General features: G+C 40.6%; 1 protein-coding gene across 1 annotated transcript in view; it reads left to right on the forward strand.

Moving 5' to 3' along the window:
- KIF11 (kinesin family member 11) overlaps nt 1-19,557 on the forward strand; it is a 40,112-nt gene extending 20,555 nt beyond the window's left edge. The window contains exons 9-23 of the mRNA XM_089690300.1: nt 1,717-1,959; nt 2,228-2,323; nt 2,406-2,494; nt 3,482-3,569; nt 4,624-4,812; nt 8,215-8,422; nt 8,582-8,754; nt 9,310-9,435; nt 11,092-11,250; nt 12,140-12,267; nt 13,212-13,491; nt 14,082-14,304; nt 15,746-15,900; nt 17,478-17,591; nt 19,210-19,557. Coding sequence (XP_089546426.1) covers nt 1,717-1,959; nt 2,228-2,323; nt 2,406-2,494; nt 3,482-3,569; nt 4,624-4,812; nt 8,215-8,422; nt 8,582-8,754; nt 9,310-9,435; nt 11,092-11,250; nt 12,140-12,267; nt 13,212-13,491; nt 14,082-14,304; nt 15,746-15,900; nt 17,478-17,591; nt 19,210-19,338 — 2,400 coding nt within the window. The 3' untranslated portion in view covers nt 19,339-19,557. The remainder of the gene's footprint in view (nt 1-1,716; nt 1,960-2,227; nt 2,324-2,405; nt 2,495-3,481; nt 3,570-4,623; nt 4,813-8,214; nt 8,423-8,581; nt 8,755-9,309; nt 9,436-11,091; nt 11,251-12,139; nt 12,268-13,211; nt 13,492-14,081; nt 14,305-15,745; nt 15,901-17,477; nt 17,592-19,209) is intronic.
- The last annotated feature ends 4,302 nt before the right edge of the window (nt 19,558-23,859 follow it).

The following is a 23,859-nucleotide window of genomic DNA, read 5'->3' on the forward strand; positions in this document are numbered from 1 at the left end:
GCGCTTTGTGATTGGTCCGGCGGCTTCTGGGATCTGTCATGTGTCCCAGGTACCGCCTTACCATTCACAAAGAGCACTGCTTCTTGCGCATGCGCACTTGGGACCCGGCTGTCACGCACACTACAGAAGCCGGGAAGACAGCGCGCCGCTGGATAGAGGGACAGGTACGGTCCCACTGCAGAGCTGAGCGGCCGGCCCGGTATTCTGACACGGCGATGGTGGAAATACCGGACCGGCCGCTCTATATTCGCTCCATAAGACGCACTGACATTTTCCCCCCTTTTTTGGGGGAAAAAAAGTGCGTCTTATGGAGCGAAAAATACGGTATTCTCCTGGCGTGCCCACAGATAAGGCTCGGCGTGCCGGCTGTAGCACGCGTGCCACGGGTTCGCCATCACTGCTATAGAGTGACAACATTGAGTGTATTGGGCCTGCTGACATCACAATCAAGTTGGCAGCATCCATCGTAGCCTCAAGGCTTTAGGATGCCTACATAAGGTTTTACACACATAATCTTATGGAAAGATTTTGGTGAAATGAACAATTTGGCAACAGGGTTTCATTAAGATTTGTGATGGTCTAAGCCCTTTCTATTTAGTTGAGGGAGAGCAGCAAGAATAATTAATGAAAAACGTGGTGTTACAAGTAAAAGAAAAGTATGGTCAAAGCTCTTTTGGCCATACTACTCAGGTGGGGCACAGTAGTTCTCTCCTCTGCTTGCTGCTGAGAGCCTTAGCCAGCCACTTCACCCTCCTGTCCTGCCCCATGCTCCAGTGAGTACTGGAGGAGAAGAGCACAGAGTGGGGACTGACCGTCCCCATTCTGTGCTCAGAGCAGACTTCAGAACTGAGCGATCAGCGGTCACGCAAAGGCTCTGTTCTCAGGTTTAGAGCTGGTGGGAGACAGCTTGCAGCATCGTATTGATGCTGCAGCATGAAGGTAAGGATGTATGTTTATGCATATTCTTTACGTAATATGAGCATAATATTCCAAAGTTTCTTTACAGGGACATGGTCATAAGAGATTAATGGAGGCTGCCATTACTGAACTTTTTAAGAATACTAGTCCCCTGTTTCAGCTACAGTGCTTTCTGAGTTGCTTACCCGGAACAAGTACAAAGATAAAGATAAAGGCACACTTTTATAATGCTCATTTACTACATGCTTGTTCTGAAAGTGACAGAAAAACATTACAATGTCACACAGCCAGGCATCTAGCATTTTCAGAAAGTAGCCTGCAATGGCAATCCCTCCCATGCTTCTCTAACGAAACAATCACTTTAAATTGCCATATCTAGGGAAGAAAAATCCATGATGGTGTTTCTGCCTGGAATTATAATTTTTTTTTTTTTTTTTTTTTTTTTTTTTTTTTTTACAGCATACAGTTTTTGTCTTTAGCACTACCTGTGCTTGTTGATATTATTAGGCAAACTTTGTTTACAATTTATACCCTATACCTTCTTTGTTTTTTTTTGGTTTTTTTTTGGGTTTTTTTCCTGTTGTACTTTGAGATCATCAAAGATCCCATCAGTTTTTTTTTTTTTTCTTTTCATTGCACTAGTGACTAGCTGTACAGGACATTGTTCAAGAAAAGTTGTAGCCTCTCTACTGTTATTCATTTATGGCGAGAAGTCCAGTATTTGTTGCACCTGCCAATGATATCCTGTATAAAACCAGAGGACCCTATTAATCCTGTTCTGTATAAATGTCTTTGCAGGTCGATTTGGCTGGAAGTGAGAACATTGGCCGCTCTGGGGCTGTAGACAAGAGAGCTCGTGAAGCTGGAAATATTAATCAGTCATTGCTGACTTTGGGCAGGGTGATTACAGCCCTGGTGGAGAGAGCTCCACATATCCCATACAGAGAGTCTAAACTCACAAGGATCCTACAGGACTCTCTGGGAGGAAGGACAAAAACATCTATCATTGCTACAGTCTCCCCAGCCTCTATTAACCTGGAGGTAATCATAGTTTGTCCATTCTAGACACACACACACACACACACACACACACACACACACACACACACACACACACACACACACACACACACACACACACACACCCTTTTCGCTTCTTCCCATCCTTTTTTGACTGTCACGTGACAGCTCTGGGGTACATTACTTTTTATACTGTGTTGTGTGTGTGGTTTTTTTTTTTTTTTTTACATAATTTATTCTTGCGCTACATAAACATTTTCTTCTATGTATTAATTGTACATTATTGCAGGAAACGGTGAGCACTTTGGAATATGCCAACCGAGCCAAGAATATTCTGAACAAGCCTGAAGTTAATCAGAAACTGACCAAGCGGGCGCTGATCAAGGTAAATGTCTCTGCCTTGTTGAAGTGTTGGGACCATCTGTGCCATGACAATTACTGTATTGATAGTATACATTTCTCTTCAGGAATACACAGAGGAGATTGAACGGTTAAAGAGGGACCTTGCTACGGCCAGAGAGAAGAATGGGGTCTACCTCTCCAGTGAAAACTATGAGTACGTTTTATTTTTTACAAGCATTTTAAAGAATGTTACCCCAACATTTCATATTCCCGATATGTGCCTGCTGTACCATTTACTTGTATGAAAAAGTATCCTGTTCTTTGTATTGCTTCCTTTTGTGTGAAGTCCCTGGTGTTCCTACCCATCCCTCAGCTTTCCCATTAAAACTGACCACACTAGGCAAGAGTACAGTGTGGTCCTTTTTATAGCTGTGCTGAGAACTGTGTGCTCTCCTCCTATGATCAGACTTCTGCCTATATGCTCCCCCCTGCTCAGCCATTCACTGGGAAGACCAGTGTGATGCTGTTTTTTCCTCCAGCTTTCTAAGCTCCTTATGCAGCTGAGAACAAAGGGTATGTGATCACTTATAAAAAAAAAAAAAAAAAAAAGAGGGGAAAAAAGGTATTTATAATATTTTTTTTTTGTACATGTACACACGTTTTTTGCCTTTTCATTTCTTTTTTTTTTTTTAAACTAAATAGGTTGTTTTTCAAGTGAGGGTTTACATATACTTTAACATTTGACTCACATACAGTCCAGGATTTTCTTTTAGAAAGGACTGTTCGTATGAATTTTTGAATGAGCTGGCTCAATAGGTGGCTTGCTCCTATTTAGTTCAGAAAAGCTGCTAGCATCAATGAAAGGGCCAGCAAACTGCAGGTCTGTAAAACTGGTGTCCTCAGTGCAGTTGTTTCATGTATAGCAATTCTGGTCACCCAACCCTTATGATGTGTCTCAGTGGTATGGACCCAATGCCAAATCGGCAGCAAAGTAATCTCTAGGTGGACACATTTTAATTGTAGAAATTTTTAAAGAGAAATGTAAAGTACTTGCAGTTGTAAATTGCCAAATGTATATCTGCAGGAGTTTCTAAAAGTTTGCATTTGAGATTCATGAGTTCAGTTTTGGATATATATATATCTATATCTATCTATCTGAGAATTTAAAGGCCAATGTTTATTTTATTTATTTTCTACACAGAGAGCTTCAAGTGAAGATTGGAAGTCAAGAAGAACAAATCACAGACTATATGGAGAAGATTGCCGTCATGGAGGAGGAGTTGAAGAGGGTACTGTCTCATATCTGCCTGCACAAATTTGTTTCCTGCCATTTAGAGTTAGCATGCTACTTTGACAAGCACATGTCATGAACTGGGACAATCCCTAAGAAGTATATCCTTAACGTAATTTTACCAAGAGAAGATTGATGGCTGCAATTTCTGACTTCTAATTACCTGGTTTCCATGCTGCCCCTCTCGCTTCAAAACCTTAAGGCACTGAGCTAAGATAAATGTTCTGACATTCCTGGCCTGCCTGCTTGTTCAAGGTTGGGAACTTCAAAAGGTCAGGATGTCCGCCATAGCACCTCCCATATTTGTCATGACTGGTTTGCTTCAAAGTGCCATTGTGGGCCTCCAGTACTTTTCAAAATTGACAATACATTCCTGACTTGAGGTTCTTCTCAGGGCTCTCTGATCGCTCTTACCTGCCGTAGATGTTGGCCAAGCACTCTTGAAGACGTCATCGTTACATCCGCACCAAATGTAAACTGGGCATTTCCATGAGCTTCCTTTTGAGCCAAAAACATGACACCCTGCCATATATACATTGATCAATTGCATGGATTCTGTAGCTTTAAAAAGATCATTGGTACTACTAGACAATGTGTATAAATATGTTAACCCCTCCCTATCCTCATTTCTACAATTAAATCCATGTGTATGGTGAAACGCAGTAGAGCAGAGGCGTGTGGTGGGGTGTCCATTTCCATTGGTATTTTAATAAAGCTACAGAAAACATCTGATTCACATAGTTGTTGCAGTTTTACGGTTCTTGGAAAGCAAACTATAACCTACATGTGTTCTAAATTACAGGATCTCTGCATTACAGGCTATGCAAGTAGCGGCCAATCTCTGCTAGATAACTGACATATCTTCTCCAGCCTCATCCACTTTTATACTGGCCAATCTCTAATAGGTTTTCTCACTAGCAGATAATAAATCATGACTATCTTATGGTTTTTCATCTTTAGTTTTTGGGTTTTTTGTTTTCTTCCATATTTAAATTTTTGCTTGTAATCATCAAATAACCTATAGCCTTTTTATTGGCTTTATGCTTTGGCAGGTGACTGAGCTGTTCACAGATAGTAGGAAGGAGTTGGAGGAGTGTAGCACAGTTCTGCAGTATAAGGAGAAGGAGCTGGAGGAAAGCCAGAAGAACCTGCAGGAATCTAGATTACGCCTGTCTGAGGAAGAGTTCATGGTGTCTGCTCTGGAGAGCACAGAGAAGAACCTTCATAACTCTGCTAACAAGGTATCACAGTGACCTACCACCTGCAATCAATTTTGCCATGCCCTGTCTTGCTACAATCTGTTATGTCTACAAAGCTCATCATTTTGGTCTTTTCTAAACTATGCAGCAAAACTCCTGACTGTTATAGGCAACTTCGTTACACATTTTTAATATAAGCCACACTGTATATTGGAGGTGTAATAGCCCTTTTACCATATGGAGGCTATCATTAATGGTCCTCAAAATGCTCACCACCTCTTATGTTTCAATACTTTGAGAGCCTGCCATGAAAAAACTTTTTACAGGTCACAGAAAGCAGCATCAGAAGTTCTGATCCGTGACCTTGTTAAATGGAGGAAATATTGAAGCAAGAGAATCAGCAAGACAAAATAATTGAAATAATATAAAGACAGCCAGGCGCCTAGTTTTTTTTTTTTTTTTGGTACTCTTTTAGAAGGAAAGGACTGCAAGGGTGTCCCATGTTTTCTAAGGACAGGTTTGCACACATGGTGTGTGCTTGGGTTCTATAGATGCTGATAAGTATACCATGTCTATTTTGTTATGAACTGGGCCTAATTTGAAACTGGTTTGAACCACTGATTTTAAAAACATTTGTTACATTGAGGGAATGCTTAAAGCTAGTTAAGAAGTGTAAATGCTTTGATAATGAGCCACAAACCAAAGGCAGATTTAATCATACAGAGCTAAATTGAGAGTACCATTGCGCACTTCATTTAGAGCAATAGGCTCAGGAGCATCATGCTTATTGTGGCTTTACTACCTAGTACTTGGCCACTGACTAGGTAAGACAAGGAATAGGAATTTTCAAACTGCATTGGCTGCTTGCTTTTTACAGTTTAGATTAGGGTTGCACAATTACCGAATTACCGATGCCAATATTTGTGCCGATACTAAGCATATGCGCCGATACCTAAAACCAATACCTTGCTGTGCGATTTCAGCTCATAGAAAACAAATAGACTCAAATTGCATTGCAAAGAATTGCATGTGATTTGAACAGGAATGCAGTGTGATTCCTGTCCGAATCACGTTTCCCTGCGATGCAATTTGAGCCATACAAAATGAATGCCTCAAATCGCACTGAACCCACAGGGAAAACACGTGATTTGGACAGAAATCGCACTGCTTTATTTGTCAAATCACTTGCAAATCTTTGCAGTGTGATCTGAGCCCATTCATTTTTGTATGGGCTCAAGTCACAGGACAATGGTATCTATGAGTAATGAGTACAAATATCAGAACTCGTATTCCGTGATTTAAAAAAAAAAAAAAGACCATTGCAACCCTAGTTTAGATAATGGGCAGTCATGTTGACTTCCAGAGCCTGAACCTTGAAAGACAGGTCTGCACGAACAGCTCCTATATTTTTTGTTTTCTAGAGCAAAGTTCTGACTTTTTTTATTCTTGTCATTTTCCTGCTGTATAACCTGCAAATTTGGATACGAGTCCTCTGGCACAGTGCTTCCATCTGTGCCAGTTAACATCCCTTGCTTCAAATAACTTTGTAAGCTCTTAGGATTTTGATACAAAAATGTTGTGACATTACTGTTCTGTTAGTCGATCCTGCTCAGGTGCTCACACACTGTAGTTAGTAGGAGACATTTTATTAGGTGCTGCTAGCTGCCATTAAACATGTGTCTGCTTAGAACTACAACCAAAGAGCCGCAATAACACAGTTGTACCAGTATCTAAGTAGTGAGACCCCTAGAGGCCATACACAGCATATAACATATTGCTACATCCTTTCTCTTTTAAATAAAAGAACAATGAAATACAACAAACACAAACTGGTGAAGTAGAACATAGCTATAAGTTAGATATAGTCCTTGAGGTGAGCCGGCTTTCTGATGGTTCTGCCAGCTCGCGTAACATATGAGGTTTCTTCACAGAAATCTTGGTGTTCTTCTGATTCTGGCAGTCTATTTTCTGGGACTGTCTCTCTCTGCCTAGAGACCTCCCTATGCTCCTCAGCAGTCCCTGTTTCTTTGTTGCTGGTATTCATAGTCTCATCGCTTTGAGTGTCCATATACTGTTCCCAGGGCCCTGTATCATCTGTTTTTCTCAGATGTCTCCGATTTCTCCTCCATCTTCTTCCTTCCTCTGTTATAATTTCATAGGACCGTGGTCCCAATTTCTGTACAACCTTCGCTTTTTTCCAGTGTTTGTCATATTTGCCTATTGGCTGAATCCGTACATTATCATTGCTCTGGAGAACAGGCAGGTCTTTTGCAGATTTATTATAATAGAAAGCTTGCCTATCTTGATTCTTCGTTAGTTTGGCTTTAACATTGCCCACAAGCTTTGGCTTTAGTAGTTGACCTGCAGTTGGTAGGAGACATTTTATTAGGTGCTCCTAGCTGCCATTAAACATGTGTCTGCTTAGAACTACAACCAAAGAGAGGCAATAACACAGTTGTTCCAGTATCTAAGTAGTGAGACCCCTAGAGGCCATACACAGCATATAACATATTGCTACAATTACATTTTAATCATGGAGTAGAGTCAGCTGGTTGATTAGGTTACATCAGGGGTGTCAAATTGGCGGCCCTCCAGCTGTTGCCAAACTACAAGTCCCATAATGCCTTTGCCTTTTGTGAGTCATGCTTGTAACTGTCATTCTTGCAATGCCTCATGGGACTTGTAGTTTGGCAACAACTAGAGGGCCGCCTGTTTGACACCCGTGGGTTACATGATGTCCTGGTTTGTAAATTCTGTTCAAACCTTTTCGGAGTTTAGGTATTTCCCAAGATCTCATGTGCTTGTGTGGATGTACTTGGGATTGTTTAAATTTTCTCTGGAAACTAAGACCATTACGTGGATCTCAAATATGGAACAATTGTTAGTGTCTGTGGCCAAAACTTTGTTTAATTTTTAGATAGAATAGGGAAGGGCTGTAATCTCTGCCAGGCTATTTTTTAGTTCCCTTTCCGATCCAGAGATGCAAAAAGAAGTTGGAGGAAGTCTCCCAAAGTGTTGTGGATGTCACCCTTACAGTGTCAGGAACAGGTGTCCCTATTGGGAGATTTCCCTCACCTCTTGTTCTTGCAACTACTCTAAAATGTTTTAGTTTCCCCTTTTTCTCAGTGATAGTGGGTACAAGTAAAGTAGTCAGTTTCCTTTGCGGGTACAGACAACTGTACAAAATGTAGCAGGGGGTCTATCTCTTCCCCATTCTATACACTTATAGTGTCTGTTGGGGGGAGGCGGCAGTAAGTTTGCCTACAGATACACTTGAAAGACTTGGCATTTTCCTAACATTACGCAGGGACATTCCAAGTAGCCATGCTACAATGTAACATTGTTAGTTGTCCAACCCCCAAATAAAACGAATAAAAAAATCTATACATGTACACAGGACTGAAAATTAAACTTATTGAGGCATTTATTTCTTCCTTGTTCTAGTTGTTGGTCACAGTCCAGGAAACCACTGAACATGTTTCTGGCCTCCATGCCAAACTGGATCGCAAAAAGGCCGTGGATCAATATAATGCTCTGGTCCATGAGAGCTTTGCGGAGCAGATGGATAAGAGATTTCATAGGATTCAAAAATCTGTGGAAGATTACAGTGTAAAGCATCAGGGGATGCAGGATTTCTATATCTGCTCTATAGGTAAGAATCTGCCCCTAGGTGTGGGGTTTTTTTTCCCAAGATTTCCTGCATATTTAAATGACAAAAAGTTGCTGAAAACAATTCTAGATGATAAATGGCATTAAACGTGTACAGAAAAGCCTTTAATTTTGTATTCATTTTTTTTTTTTTTCCTGGCAGATGCTCACTTGGCTGCGTTGTCTTCAGCGTCAAATGACACCACCTCTGCTGTGTCCACATCCTTTGCTACTATTGCTGAAACCGTGTCAAGACAAGTGAATCGGAGTACTGAAGAAATAATAAAGCAGGAGGGTCTGTCATCTCAAGCAAGGGATGATCTGCAAAAACGGATGGTGAGTAAAAAGCTTACTTGTGACCATGTGTTGCGGTTGTTTTTTTTTTTTTTTTTTTTTTTGGTTTTTTTTTTATATTTCTCTTCTTTTAAGCCCAGTCTTTTGTTTGCTTTTTCATTGTTGGGGAGATTCCCTTCATTTATTAACCGGAAGTTACAACAGAAAGCAAATCTCTCATAAGCGGTCACCAGAACAAGTGTCCATTTGGAAGATGTTCCATTCTGCTGACAATGCCAAAAAGTGCAGGTCAAATCTACCCCATGGGTACACTCTCTTCAATAAAAACTTGACAAACAATTCCCCTACTCATTGCCTATATATGTGTGACTACAATCTTTTGTAGTCAAGAAGGCGCAAAATACTGCTGGCCATGTTTATGTAAGATATACGTAGGTGAATTAATTTCTTCAGTCGGTTTCTGTTCACATGAAGCCAAACCTAGGTCCACATTGTGTTTACTAGAATAACTGATCTGTTGGTGTCTTCAATTGAAATGTCATTTATTACTGCCTCACTGAAGTCCTTTTTATACTTTTAATGTTCTTTCCCTGTCAGGCTGAACTGCGTTCCACACTTCAGAAAGCCCTCACAACAGATTTGTTGCCAGTTGTTACATCGGTTTTGAATCTCAATTCTCATTTAAGTCAATGCTTGCAAAACTTCTTTGGTGTTGCAGACAAGGTAAGTTCACTTCCATGTTTTGTTTAACCGCTAATACTGTAAGATTTGTTCCTTTTTACAATTTTCATAGACTGACTTTAAGACTGGGTTCACACTTATGCGTTGTGGCATGTCGCATGTGATTCTCACAGGAACCGCACCACATTCCTGTGCAAATCACATGCGAATTCTGTGCGGTGCGTTTTGAGCCATACATTTTGTATGGCTCAAATTGCACCAAAAAGGTGCAGGACCCTTTTTTTTTTTTTTGGTCCGCACTAGAATCTGATCGCATGGGTATTCACACCCATGCGATCAGATTCTGCACATTGCAATGCGTTTTGCAGACCGTTTTCAAGGGTGTTGTTAACATACACACCCACAGCGGTTCACATGAATGGGGTGTGATTTGTGATGCGGTGTGGAATTCGCACTGAAACCGCTGTGAATTCCACACCGCATCAGTGAGAACCCAGGCTAACAATCATCATTTGAGGAACTACTTGCCCCAAGATGTTTTCCGTGGCAATGTTTTTGTCTTTTCTGAAAATGCGATCAGTTCACTTTTTTATGCTTTACTAAACATTTGGAAGGTTTACTAAAACTGGAGCATGCAAGATCTGGTGCACAGACACCAATCAGCTTCCAGGTTTTATTGTGCAAGCTTAATTGAACAAGCTGAAGTTAGAAGCTGATTGGCTATCATGCAGAGCTGCAGCAGATTCTGAGTGCTCCAGTTTAGTAAATCTCCCCCAGAGAGCCCCATTATCCTCTGTAGAAGTTTAACCAGTTCCCTACTGCACTATAGCAGAAAGACGACTACAACACGTCTCTCCAGTTCTGGGAGGACGTCCATGGATGTCCTCCCACGTGTCAGTGAAGAAGAAAAATTACTTATTTGCAGTTTTATAACGAATTTTAAATGTTTTTTTAAGGGTTTTTTTTTTTTTAACAGTGGTGATTAAATACCACCAAAAGAGAGCGCATGCTAAAAATGTAATTTGGGTTCAGTGTTGCCTGACCGTGCAATTGTCATTCAAAATGTGAGAGCACTGAAATCTCAATTAGCCTGGGCAGGAAGGGGGTGAAAGTATTGATGTGGTTAAGAAAGCACACTGCACAAAAATGGCAAGGAAGTTTTGTATTGGGTTTCCATTTCATGCATTTCTGTGGCTTGCAGTTTAATAAATGTAGAATATAGCATTTTACATAAAATGCATGATTGTTTTCAGTGGCCGAGCATGGAAACTGGAAGCAAAAAGCGTGTGATTTTTAAAACTGCAAAAGTGGAAGTAGGCCCTAAATGTGACTTTCAGAAACCTATCTTGCCCCGGTTTTTGTAGCACACATTTGGACAATTCCACAGAGCATGCACACTGCTTTATGCTTCATTTTTGACTGTCTCACACAGAGTAGTTATTAATATGGCCTGTAAATTGGCCTGGTAGAGAGATCGACTTCTATTGACAGTAACCCACATCACCCATGCATTCATCTTACTCTAGCTCCTCTAAATTTGAAGTTGGCATAAATTTGCTGTGGGATACTGCAGGTCTTTCTCCCTTTATGGTGTGATTGAGCAACAATGTAAAGGATTGAAATTAATTTCATAGCACAAAACTATTTGTGCTGTAATCTTGTTGAGTGATGGTATGATTATCTTTTTTTCCTTTTTAGGTTGCTGCCCACAAAGAAGAAATGAAACAATTTTTCACTGATCATTCTATGATGCTGCACAAGTTGCGTCTGGATTCCACTTCAGCCCTCTCCAGTATTCAGTCTGAGTCTCAGCGTTTGAGAGAGGAGATCCAGGCTGCTCAGACAATGCATTCCGAGGTAAAGCACAGACACATCTTCTCTCCCATTTTTTTATCAAGTAAACACCATTGTGGCAATTAGGAGATCTGTGATGAATTAAAAATGTGACCTGTCATTGTTCATTTCCTCCTGAAAATGCTGGCTGCCTTGCTGTCATGTAGAATACATTGCTGCTTTATCAGAGTAAGGGTCCTTTCACACGGGCGTTCCATTCTCTCTCTCTTTTTTTTTTTTTTTTTTTCTTCTGTTCAGTCACATTTTTCAAAGAAAAAACTGATCAGTTTACATTCTGTTTTTTTTTTCTCTTTCATCCGTTTACATCTGTTTTACATTTGTTCTGTTTTTTTTTTTTTTAGCGGAAGAAAAATAGAGTTTTCTTCCGTTCAAAAAAACTGATGCTAACGGATGCGGACACTAACGGATGTAAAAAGATGTTTATCCGTTTACACCTGCAAGTCCAGAGAAATACATGGGGGTCCATTTTTCATCCGTAAGACAAATGAAAAACGGACAACGGAATGCCCATGTGAAAGGGGCACAAAGCTGGATTTCTATAGTGCTCAAAGTAAATCCTCTCCTTGTTTTTGCTGCTCCCTGTTTTTTAGAACTTTCTATCTTGCATTTATTTAATCTTCCTGAGTCTTATTTGTGTCAAATGAAGGTAGGTTGCAAATCAAATTTTTAGCCTTCATTTTTCCAAACAGTTTTTGAGATGAATGATCTGTAAGATTCTTTTAATTTGTGTTATTCAGGACAGTATGCACATTCCACTTGTACAAGTAAGAGGAGAGCTTTCATAGTCTGGATGTCTCATGTATAATCATGAGAAGAAAGGAAACTTTAGGCTGCTTTGATGTGGAACTCTATTTGATATCTTATTTATACTTTTTTTTTTTCTTTTCTGCAGGAAGTGAATAAGCTCATAAGTTCCATGCAAAATCAGTTGAACCTATTCACTCATACCTTCCAAGGACTTCTAAATAAAGAAGAGAGGCTACAAAGATCAACAGGCTTACTGTGGGAAGATATGGATAAGTAAGATTTTTAGTGGTGTTTACATACTTAAGTTGTTTTGGAGCTAATGAATATGTATGTGGGTAGGTGCAGCAGAGATCACCCAGATTCCAGTTGCAATAAACAGAACTGAAGAAGAAAGTTCAATGAGACAAACAGCCCAATGGGAAGGCACCCGACTGGGAACACTCATTCTGAGCTTTGTAGAGCTAAGTGGGTCTTGAGCATGCTGACAGCGTCTGTCCCAGAGGATGAAATGCAGCCTGGCTGGTCTGCACCTAAGCAGGAGGATTCCAGGAAGGATGGCTTGTCCCTACTTGTCTGGTCCCTCGCTCTACCACCAATCGCTTTCCCTGACAAATGGGTGACCTGTCCCTAACCTATTCACTCACAACAAATGCGCACCAAACCTGGAAGCCAGTGTATTAGACTCTGCCTGAACCAAGATAGCCACCAAAGTCACATGGGGTGGCAAGATCCAACTGGATTGCTTCCCCCGCTGATCTGGAAAAACCATAGAGGAACAGTTTCCTCCAATCTTTCTCTCCTCATACAATGCTGCTGCGGTTGAGCGCCACCTGCATTGGAGGAAGTAGACTGCACCTGCCTACATGTAAGGTACTTATTCAAGAAAACAAGGTCTGCCAGCTCACTGGGAAAAGAATGGCTGAATGTAAGATTGTAGCTTTTCTAAAATCAATTTTATTGGTGAGTTTAGTAAAGGAGTAAGTGGCATTGTGATGGCTTTTGTCTGGACATCAGTTTCCCTAGTGGAAAACATTACTGCTTATATCTGACCACCTGTGTTTTTACTTAACATAATGGTGACTTCTGTGAATCAAAATGAGTACTTGTAAGTTGTTTTTTTTTTTTTTTTCCTAACTTCTTACTGTGGAAACAATCCCAGGGCTGTAACTGTCATAGATCTGCTTTCATATGTTCATTTATCATTGTTCTTATTGCAGTGTTACATCTGAAGCCATTGAAAAAACGTCCTTCCACCACCATAAATTTGTGGACCAATGTTCAGACATAGAGGGTGAGATTCGGCAGCAGGCAGGATCAAACCTAAGCAGTGTAGAGGAGTCCAGCAGACAGTGTGAGAAGCTCAGCTCAAGTATTAATGCTATATCACATGAAACAGAGGAGTGGTGTGAGGTTACCACCAAGAAAATTGCTTCTGCCGCTGAACAACAAGAAGCCTATTTCCAGCTTTCCAAGATACAGCTCCAAAGTTTCCAAAAGGTAAATTTTTGTATCAAAACATGGAATATTTACTGGATGTATGTCCAAGAACTATGTTCAATCATATTTGACTTTGTCAGAAAACTTTATTTTAAATACGTGTGATTTAGTTATGCTTATTACTTCAGGTCAAAACTCTGCCCACCTTCCTATACCCTTTCCCTTTAAGTATTTCCAGTGCATAGAGTGCAGAAAGGAGAGGTTTGGCTTGGCCTAGAGGTCTGGCCCTTAGTTTGAGGAGAAAAAAAAATTGTAAGGCCTAATTTCTGCAGGCTTTTGTTCACTTCAGAATTACTTTTCTTCCCATAAAAGTTTATGGAAATGCAAAAGCATCTGAAACCAGGTCAACTGCACATGTCGGTGAATTCTGATTGCTCTCAGTGGATGTCAATAGCATACTGCATTTAGCAATCAAAGCTGTTGACACAATATGCAAGACCTGGAGCACACCGTACAGTGAGGCACACAAATATTCCTATATGTTCTCATGGTAAGGGCAAGCTAAGCATTTGGCTATTAAATGGTCATTCCTTTTTAATTGCTCAAAACTGGGTATTGTGCCAAAATAGAAATGTTCTTGTGATTTATAGGATGTGGGAAGCTTCTGTGAATCCTCCACAGAGCGTATTATGGGTATGGTGAACCAGCAGCGAATGTCAGAGGAGAAGGATTTATCAAAATTAGTGGAACGAGTTAATGATGACAAGCAGACAATTGTGGAGCAGAAGCTGGAACTCTGTGAACAAGCACAGGATGGCCTAAGTAAAGTTAACGCCTACCTTACACAAGAGCTCAGGAGTGATATTCCCACTGGTGAGACTATTAATTGTTCTAATTAAATTTTTTCACTATTTGAGAATTTAATGTTTTCTTTTATTTATTTTTCTTGACCTGCAGTTGTATCTGTGTATGCTTCTTTTTTTATCAACTGCTAGTTGGTTGCACTTGCTTTTTATGTAGAGACTATTGGTGGAATTAGTTGTAAACTCCAGGCAGATATAACAGACACAAGTTAATGCAGATATGTATAACTGTATAGCTCTGTATCAGCACTCGGACTGGGGAATGGAGGCGCAGGACTGGGAGCCAATGTGGCACTCAGATATGCCAATGGGAAATATGCTGTTGTAAAAATGTTGTTCGTATTTAGCCTGAATCCCTATGGTGCATCTATGCAGTAATGGATAATGACAGAATTTAGGACAGGGAGGAATGTCTGGAACACAAGCGGCTTGCTTAGCTCTGGTCCTCCAGCTGCAGCTACATGCTGGAGCCTCATGCACCAAGGCTAAACGCCCAGTATTCATCAGGCCTTAGACCGTTCTCTTCATAAGTGTCCCCATTTGGTAAATTTTTCCTGTTCTGGGGACAACTTCACTTTTCTCCTCGCCTTCAGTCCCAGGGAGAATACATACACAGCATTTACATCCTCACAGTTTTGATCCCTCATCACTCTAACCCAGTGGTTCTTAACCTGGGTTCGATCGAACCCCAGGGGTTCGGTGAGTCAGTCTCGCGGGTTCGGTGGAGGTGAAGACCCACACCCGCCTCATATGATTCGTGCAGTAAATATTCATTATTATGTTTTTGTTTTTGTGTGAAAATCATGTTTTAATGGTTTTGTTCTTTGTTTTTAACGGTTTTGTTCATTTTGTGCACCTATGTATAAATATATACCTAAATATATACCTATGTTTTGAATTTTAAAAATCATATTTTATTTTTCCAATTACGGTAAGAAGGGTTCTGTGAATGCGCATATGAAACTGGTGGGGTTCAGTACCTCCAACAAGGTTAAGAACCACTGCTCTAACCAAAGTCCTTTTTTTTTTTTTTTTTTTTTTTTTTTTTAATAATTAAACGTGCATTGATTATGATGGCACTGCTCAGTCAGTGCAATATTTTGTCTGTTATGACAAGAGGGTGGGCGCTTTGTCAGATGTGGTCTGGCCAATCATGGATCAAGGTACCTCCTGTCCTGTACACCTGCTATCATAGGCACCCATCCCTTTTTTTTTTTTTTTTTTTTTTTTTTAAATAATCGACAGTGTGCCATGAGAACAAAGCATTGTAAGGACTGGTCAGTGCCTCTGGAGTTGCAATGTATTTAGGAAAGTTCAAAAGCTTTATTTAGATGCCGTGCCAAAGACCACTAGTTTATTATGAGCTGGTTACTATCTGACTTCCAACATCTTACAAGAATTTTAAAAGACTGAGCAGTTTATGCACTGTTAACCAATTTCTGTGATTCCAGGCACAACACCCCAGAGAAAAGAATACCTTTACCCCTCTGTGCTCATAAAGACTGCACCCCGGGAGGTTCTACTGGAGCAGCACAGAAAGAAACATGATGAGATTCAGGCTGCAATCACCAGTGTGCTGTCCATAGCAGAGGAGCCTGTGGATCAGGTAAACAGCTATATAACTGCTAAGGGCCTCCTGTGCTGGTATTAATGACGTAAACTTTTCAGACTATTTACTAAACAAGTAGGAATATTTGGCCATGTTGACCAAGGATGACTACTATTACATGTATCTATTATCATACTGATGTAACTGGGTTAACTAACCCACTAACTTAAAACTTTAGACGAGGCCTATTTTTCACATTCTGTTGCTTTTTTTTTTTTTTCCCCTCTAAATGCCTGAAACGTTAATAAGGGTTGTGGAGATTTAAATGTTAAGCTAATAGGTTTTGCAGAAATCCCTCATTATCTTCAAACATTGTGTTTTTTTTTTTTTTTTTTTTTTTTATGTATAGTTAACCATATGTTGGGTACAAGAAAATATGCATAAAGGTTAATGCAATACATAAGTCATTGTAGCGTCACATAGCGAAACCCAACAATACACGTCAAAGACAGGAACTGGGATAGACAGAAAAATAACTCTCTTGTTAGATATATACAGTATCTTTCTTTTTTTTTTTTTTTTTTTTTTTTATTTACGGAGCGTCATTAAAGTAGATTTTGAGAGGGTAGAGAAGAGGAAACCGTTGTGGCAGAGGGGCACAGTTCAGTTGGCCTCAATCAGTGGTACATAGTAGATATGCTTTTAGTAATATCAAAAGCTAGAGGGATCCAAGAAAAAATGAGTGGAAAGGTGTCCAAACGAGGGTAAAGTTTAGAGAGCCAAGCCTATGGAAAAATAAAAACAGGAAAAATGTTTGCTCATTAATGTGCCTAGTATTGCTCTCATGAGTCAGTAGTTCATGAAATAAGGTGGAGGAACGAAGTATGATCAAGCATGACCATATTCTCATACAGTATGCGCATCTATGTGATTATTGTTGGTTTTTATCCACCTCTTGGAAGAGTCCCTCACCTTTCCCATGCATGGGGATCAGTGATATTTCCTTAAGTCATGTGATTGTTCTTGGGCATGTTTGGCTACTAGGGCTGGCCAGTGTCACCAGATATTCTTGCTGGCTGCAGAAGAGGAAGGAGCAGCAGGGAGTGCATGTAAAGGGAGTATAAGGGAGCCATTTGCAGAAACATTGTCACTTTGCCTTGCATAGGCAGCAAGATGGCAGGGTCTCTCAAAGATCTGAATTACTAATATGAAGTTAAAGCGGAATAGTGTGATCCTGCAGCTTCAGCTCAGGGAGCGCCTGACAATGACTTGGAGTTCTGGGACCTGTTAGCGCTCCCTCTTCTCCCCTGTAGCAGCTCCTTAATAAGACAGGGAAGCCAGAGCTGTGGGATCACGTGACTGGACCGATTAAAAATAAGTACACACTTTTTTTCTGCAGGTTAGACCGTAAAGGTGGAGGGGGAAGAACATTTTTTTTTTTTTTTTTTTTTTTTTTTTAAGAATAGTTAGACCTAACTAAACTGCATCTGTGTATGCTTTGAAACCTTCAGTCTTGTGAAGGAGTATCTTAATAATATCAAGTTTCATCCTATGGTTTGATAATTGAACACAGGTTCACTTTCTCACTTTTTTTCTAATTATATCTTTTTTTTTTTTTTTTTTTTCTTTTTTAGGATCAGGATTCCCTGGAAGAAGAGCTAGTAATTGTAAATGACAGCATAAGTGAGAAATCCATTGTAGATGTGAATGTTCTCTGCCAAGAAAATGGTGGTGTCCCCTTTTTCCAGGTAAAAACAAATTTTAATTCCTAGTAGCATTCCAAAGAGTCTGTCTAGACAAGAGATTTCAAGCCTTGATTGATACTGAGTCTTCAGTAGAGACTTGAAGCAATGCTCAAAGCTAGAGAGGAATCTGTATTACCATGATCCACAGAAAAAAAGGGGGCAGGCATGCTGGTGTACCCATCCAGAAAGTAATGTGTATGTAAATAGAACTCCGCTCTCCTGGTCAGCCTGTGTAACATACTGTAGAAGCTAGGAGCGGCCTCAGCCTACTTGTCTCTGACGCATTTCGGCTCATCCAATGAGACTTAGTCACAGGGTCCCCTATTATTACTAAGTCCTGGTAAGTGGGGTGGAACACGTCTTCGGCAGAGACACGTAGGCTGAGCCCGCTCCTTACTTTTGTTACACGAGCTGGTTGGTAGAGCGGTGTTCTTTCTATTTACGTGCACATTGATTGGCACTGGGTTTATATCTTCAAGGAATCTGCTGGAAAATTGTTTGCTTCCCATAGTGTAAATAGGTGGAAAGTCCAATAGTTGCAACATTCCTTCCCCCCCAGCTTAAAACTGCTACATCTAGTTTATGGGCCCAGGGACCTGGCTGTAGAGATAATGACCTCTCGCTGACTGATGTTGCTGAGAAATAGAAAGGCTGTTGACTGATATGACAATCCAGCATTGATCTGTGTATGGACCAATTGTCTAATACAGTGGTCTCCAAACTGTGGCCTGCAGGATGGATGTGGCCCTTCGCTTGCCTTTGTCTGGCCCAAGGGGCTTTTTTTCTTCCACTGATATGGAGCACTATTTCTCTACTGACACCAACGAGGGCACTATTCCTCCCACTGATACCAATAAAGGGTCATTGTTTACTCCCACTGATGCTGGGGAATTTGCTACTCCAGCTGGCCACAGTCTAGCCCCCTACAGCCTGAAGGACAGTTTAGAAAGATGGGAGAGCCCTGATTTAATGTACACTATAATAAGATTGTCCAATGAGATGTTCAAACATCGGTAATCTGTAGTCATCAACTGACAATCTTCTTTATCAAGCTGACTGCAGTTCGATGGAATCAGCACTTTGCACATCCTTATCACTCCTTTTGCTGTGATACTGATCATTTTAAATACAGGACTCCATGTAAACCTTTTTGTCTGGATTAATACTATAAACATTTGTGCTAGAACACAGTGAAACTTATATTTAAAGCAAATTAAAGTCGTTCTATCTTTTGACTTTAAACAGATCCCATCTCATCACTTGTACCTTTGTCGGCTAAGGCTCATATTCAACACTTGAGACTGCCATTGTCTGATTCCTCAGTGCTGCTATTTTAGGGCATTCCTCTAGTATCAAACAATGTACCAACACTAATGGTCCTGGGTTGCATGGAGTTTGTAGATCGATCACACATTTACCAGAATAACTGACTAGTCGACTGTCAGTGCAGAAGCATATATCATGTGTATGATTGTAGTAAGGACATTGGACTGTAAACTCCTTCCGTGTCAGCGACTGGTGTGAAAGACTCAGTACACTAAAGTGCTGTAGAATATATTGGTGCTATAGGAGTAAAAATAAAAAGCTGACATTTTTTTTTGCCCCTCATTTTGTAAAATAGCAAAAGAAAGGACAGAAGAAAGAAAAAGAGAACAAAGCAAACGGAAGCATTTTGGAAAGAACCAAAGTGTCAGAAGATGGAGAACCGGTTCTCCTGAGATCCAAACTTCCCTTGAGGATCCAGAACTGAGAAATGGGACTTTCTGTGTAAATAGTGTATGACTTTTCAATATATATATATATATATTTCAGTCTGTATGTAGTTTTATGTGCGGGTATTTTAGGTCTATGTTTATATAACTGTCTGTTTTTTTTTAATATGTTTTAACATTAAACCTACCAAACTCATTCAATTTTGGCAGCTCAAACAGTTCAGCAATAAATAATTGTATTCTTAATTAAATAGAAAGTCTGGCTTCTATCTTGGGTATTCCTTACTACCTACATTTTTGTATGTTTAAAGGCTAACTCCACCTTTTTAGACCATATTTCATGTTGCGCCTTTAGGCATGATCAGCATGCACAGCCCCTCCATTTACAAGATTGCATTTTTTTTCTCCCCTCTGGCTCTTGTTAGATTTGAAATCAGGGAGACTGTGAGTGGCTCTGCCCACACAACTGCATAATTTATTCACAGAAATCTTGTAGTCAATGCATTGTAGTCCATTGATGCTTCCTCCAGCTCTGTAGCAGAGCTGGAAGAGTCTGCAGGAGCCAGAGCATTGCACCTGTGATCTGCTGATTGCAGTTGTAGTGCTTTGCAGGCTCAAATGCAAACCAATCAATGCACCTTTTTTGGCTTTTTGCAAAATTGGCGCATTCATTATTTTTTGCAAAAGTTACAATCCTCCTTTTTAAATACAGCACCTGAGGTGAAAACTTACATACTTGTAGCATTTAGGTGCACACTCAAACCAAAACTGAAAATGTTGATGGCTTTTGCATTGGACAATGCACCTTGCACATGTTGGTCAGTGTTACATCCTACTATTTGCAGGATGGAGGGGAGGAAGATGTAATAAGCATCTGAAAAGTAAGTATTGTTTTACAAAACAGAGGAGGTGATGTATGGAAAACTCTTAATTGGGGTTTTTGGCATAATTCAGTAAAGGTAAACAAAGACTTTAAGTCAAGGGTGCTCAACCCATGGTCCGCAGAGCTGTCTGATGTGGCCTGCAACCTCAAACCTAATATGATTCTTAATTAATGAAACATGTACAAAACAGACCAGGGAAGCATGCCTGGGGTCGGCAACCCATTTCTTACAATCTGGGCTTTCAGACCCACCATGCCAGAGCATCAAAATGCATGAAGCAGTTCCCGGCAAGGGGAGAGCAGGCAGCCATGGAGGGAGCAGAGCAGGAGCTGCATAAACTGATGCTTCCTCTGGAGCGCTGACTCCTGCCCCAGGCATAGTGATACCAAGTGCCCTCCGCCTATTCTCCCTTCTGGAAGTCTGGAGAGCAATGCCAGCAGCAGCTGCAAGAAGAAAAGAAGAGGACTTCAGATCAGTGTATTAAATGGCATACATTGGGAATAATCACTTCTAGCAATGGACATATTGGCATCTATGAAAGGGTTAACTATAAGGCTGCTTTTACATTGATGCACTGTGGTTTACCTGCACTTTTGGTGCAGCGCTGTGCACCTGTGGCTTTCCTGCAGGTTAGCTGCACTGAGCCATAGATACATATTTTACAGTGTATCCCGTGGGTTTTGTGCACTTTCTGAAAGCGCACCAAAAACTGCGTTCAAGATATAATGGAAGTCTATGGCAAAACACAGAGGGCCCCCAGTGCAGATAAACTGCAGCGCATCAGTGTGAAAGCAGCCTTCTAGGGAGCTCAGTAAGGGCTTGTTTACATTTGTGGTTTGGGGAGGTAAAACCCCATAGTTGAGACATATTTTTACCATACACCCCAAACCATTGGTGTAGGGTCAGGGCTCACAATGGCAACCTTGCCCCGTGCCTGTGTGACATGACCTGCCTGGTACAACACACACACTTTTGTAACTTCACCTTGTTCAATTAGGCTTTGGCAATAAAATATGAAAGCTGATTGGTTTCTATGCATAGTTCCACCAAATTTTGCACTCTTCAGTTTTGATAAATAACTCCCATGGAGTCCTTTTATAAAAAGTAATCAAAGTCGGTGTTCACGCTAGAATCGTCTACACTTTTTTTGTGGTTGTGTTTAAACAGCCATTGAGGACTGGTCCCACAGAAAATGATCCTGATTGTATAAAATCTTCATATATTATTAAAAAAAAAAATTCTAAATTATGAATCATTTCATTGTGCCCCAGACTGGTTACTATATCGCTTAAGTGGCCCTCGCTCTTCAAAAGGTTGAGCACCCCTGCTTTAAATCATTAACTTGGAACAAGTCTATAGATCTTGAGTTCTGACTTCATTGGCTGTAGGTTTGATCCAGTGTATAGGTTTGGTTTTGCAGCCATTTTCAGGCAATAAACTATGGCCGGCAGGTTTCTCTTATTACAGGTAATCTGGAGAATCTATTGGTGCAGTTAGTGTCTGACAACAGTAGCTATTTAATGCATGAATTAGTGCCTGCAGGTGATCAAAAAATATATATTACATAATATCAATAAATATAAAAAAATATATATTTGTGTTGGGTTTCTTCCCAATCTGATTTTTAATTTCATCTGGTTTATCATACTTTAGCTGATAATCTTTAATAGCGCTGGGCAAATTATACACTGATTTTCAGTTTTTGTGAAACGTTCAATTATGCCTTTTTGAAAATGGCATGCTAGTTCTGGAATATCAAAGCCAAATGTATTCTCATTTTAAAAAATTAACTCAAGGTAGATGTTCTGAAACAAATTATTCAGGTATATACACTGCTCAGAAAAATTTATAGAAACCCTTTTTAATCCGTGTATAGCATAAAGTCAATTAATCTCCTGGGATATTGATCTGGTCAGTTAAGTAGCAGAGGGGGTTGTTATTCATTTTCAGCTGCTTTGGTGTTAATGAAAATTAACAGGCGCACTAGATGGGCAACAATGAGATGACCCCCAAAACAGAAATGGTTTTACAAGTGGAGGCCACAGACATTTTTTTTCCCTACTCATCTTTTCTGACTTTTTTACTAGTTTTCCATTTGGTTAAGGTCAGTGTCACTACTGGTAGCATGAGGTGATACTTGGACCCTACAGAGGTTGCACAGGCAGTCCAACTCCTCCAGGATGGCACATCAATATGTGCCATTGCCAGACAGACTCAAGAGCATAGAGGAGATTCCAGGAGACAGGCAGTTACTCTAGGAGAGCTGGACAGGGCCTTAGAAGGTCCTTAACCCATCAGCAGAACCGGTATCTGCTCCTTTGTGCAAGGAGGAACAGGATGAGCACCGCCAGAGCCCTACAAAATGACCTCTATCAGGCCATGTGAATGTCTGACCAAACAATCAGAAACAGACTTCATTAGGGTGGCCTGAGCAGCACTTTACCCGAGGACCTATGTTGCCCATGACTGGCATCTTTTGACTCCTTGTCTGGTTTTTATGACCTTTTTAGGCTTGTGAGTATGCATTTGTTTTTTTAGAATAAATTTCTTACTATCATGGTAATGCACAAGGAGAGTGTGCCCTGTTTTGTTCTTTTCTGTTAGTATCAAGATTCCCCAATCTATCAAGGGTGACACCTCAGCAAGTGCTGGATTCCATATTTTTGAGTGCAGCAAGAAAGATTTGAGTGCTGGTTACTGTTGGAGACAATGGCACTCTGACTGCCATTAGGAATCAGGATGAAATCCTTGGACCCATTGTCAGACTCTACGCTGGTGCAGTGGGTCCTGGCTTTCTCGTGGTGCACGACAATGCCCGGCCCTCATGTGTATGAGTATGCACGCAGTTCCTGGAGGATGAAGGAATTGATACCATTGAATGGCCCCCACGCTCGCCTGACCTAAATCCAATAGAACACCTCTGGGATATCATGTTTCGGACCATCCGACGCCGCCAGGTTGCACCTCAGACTGTCCAGGAGCTCAGTGATGCCCTGGTCCAGATCTGGGAGGAAATACTACAGGACAGCATCCGTCGTCTCATTAGGAGCATGACCCCGACATTCTCAGGCATGCATACAAGCACGTGGGGGCCATTCAAACTACTGAGTACCATTTTGAGTTACTGCAATGAAGTTTTAGCAAAATGGACTAGTCTGCTGCATCATTTTTTCACTTGGGGGTGTCTTTGAATTCAGTCCTCTGTAGGTTGATAATTTTCATTTCCATCAAACGATGGGGTATCCTTACATTCCTAACACATTGCCCAGTCCATATCAGTATAGAGATCCAGCATTATATTTTTCCTCATTTGAGATCTAATGTGTTTTCAAAGTGTTCCTTTAAATTTTTTTGAACAGTGCATTAATAAACATAAATAAGCATGTTTTGCAAAGCAGCTAGTAACGACTAGAATTTGGCTTACAATCCCCTGTACAGCAAAGCTCAGACTGGGAGAGGGAGAAGTAGCACAAGGAGCCAATCAGCTGTCCAGTGCACATGTGCTATTAAAGAGCTGGTGAAGAGAGTAGAGAAGAGCCTGTGGCTTCTTTCACTGCTCTAACAGATGGGTAAAAACAAGAACACCCTGCATTTATTAGTGTATCAAGTCAAGTCTTTCTTCTTTCCTTTCGGCTTGGCTGTATGTAAATTTTGACAGTAAAAACAGCTTCCATA

This window comes from Staurois parvus, unplaced genomic scaffold (genome assembly GCF_062004578.1).
Source record: "Staurois parvus isolate SC_StPar_1 unplaced genomic scaffold, SC_StPar_1.0 ptg000525l, whole genome shotgun sequence".
Classification (NCBI taxonomy): Eukaryota; Metazoa; Chordata; class Amphibia; order Anura; family Ranidae; genus Staurois; species Staurois parvus.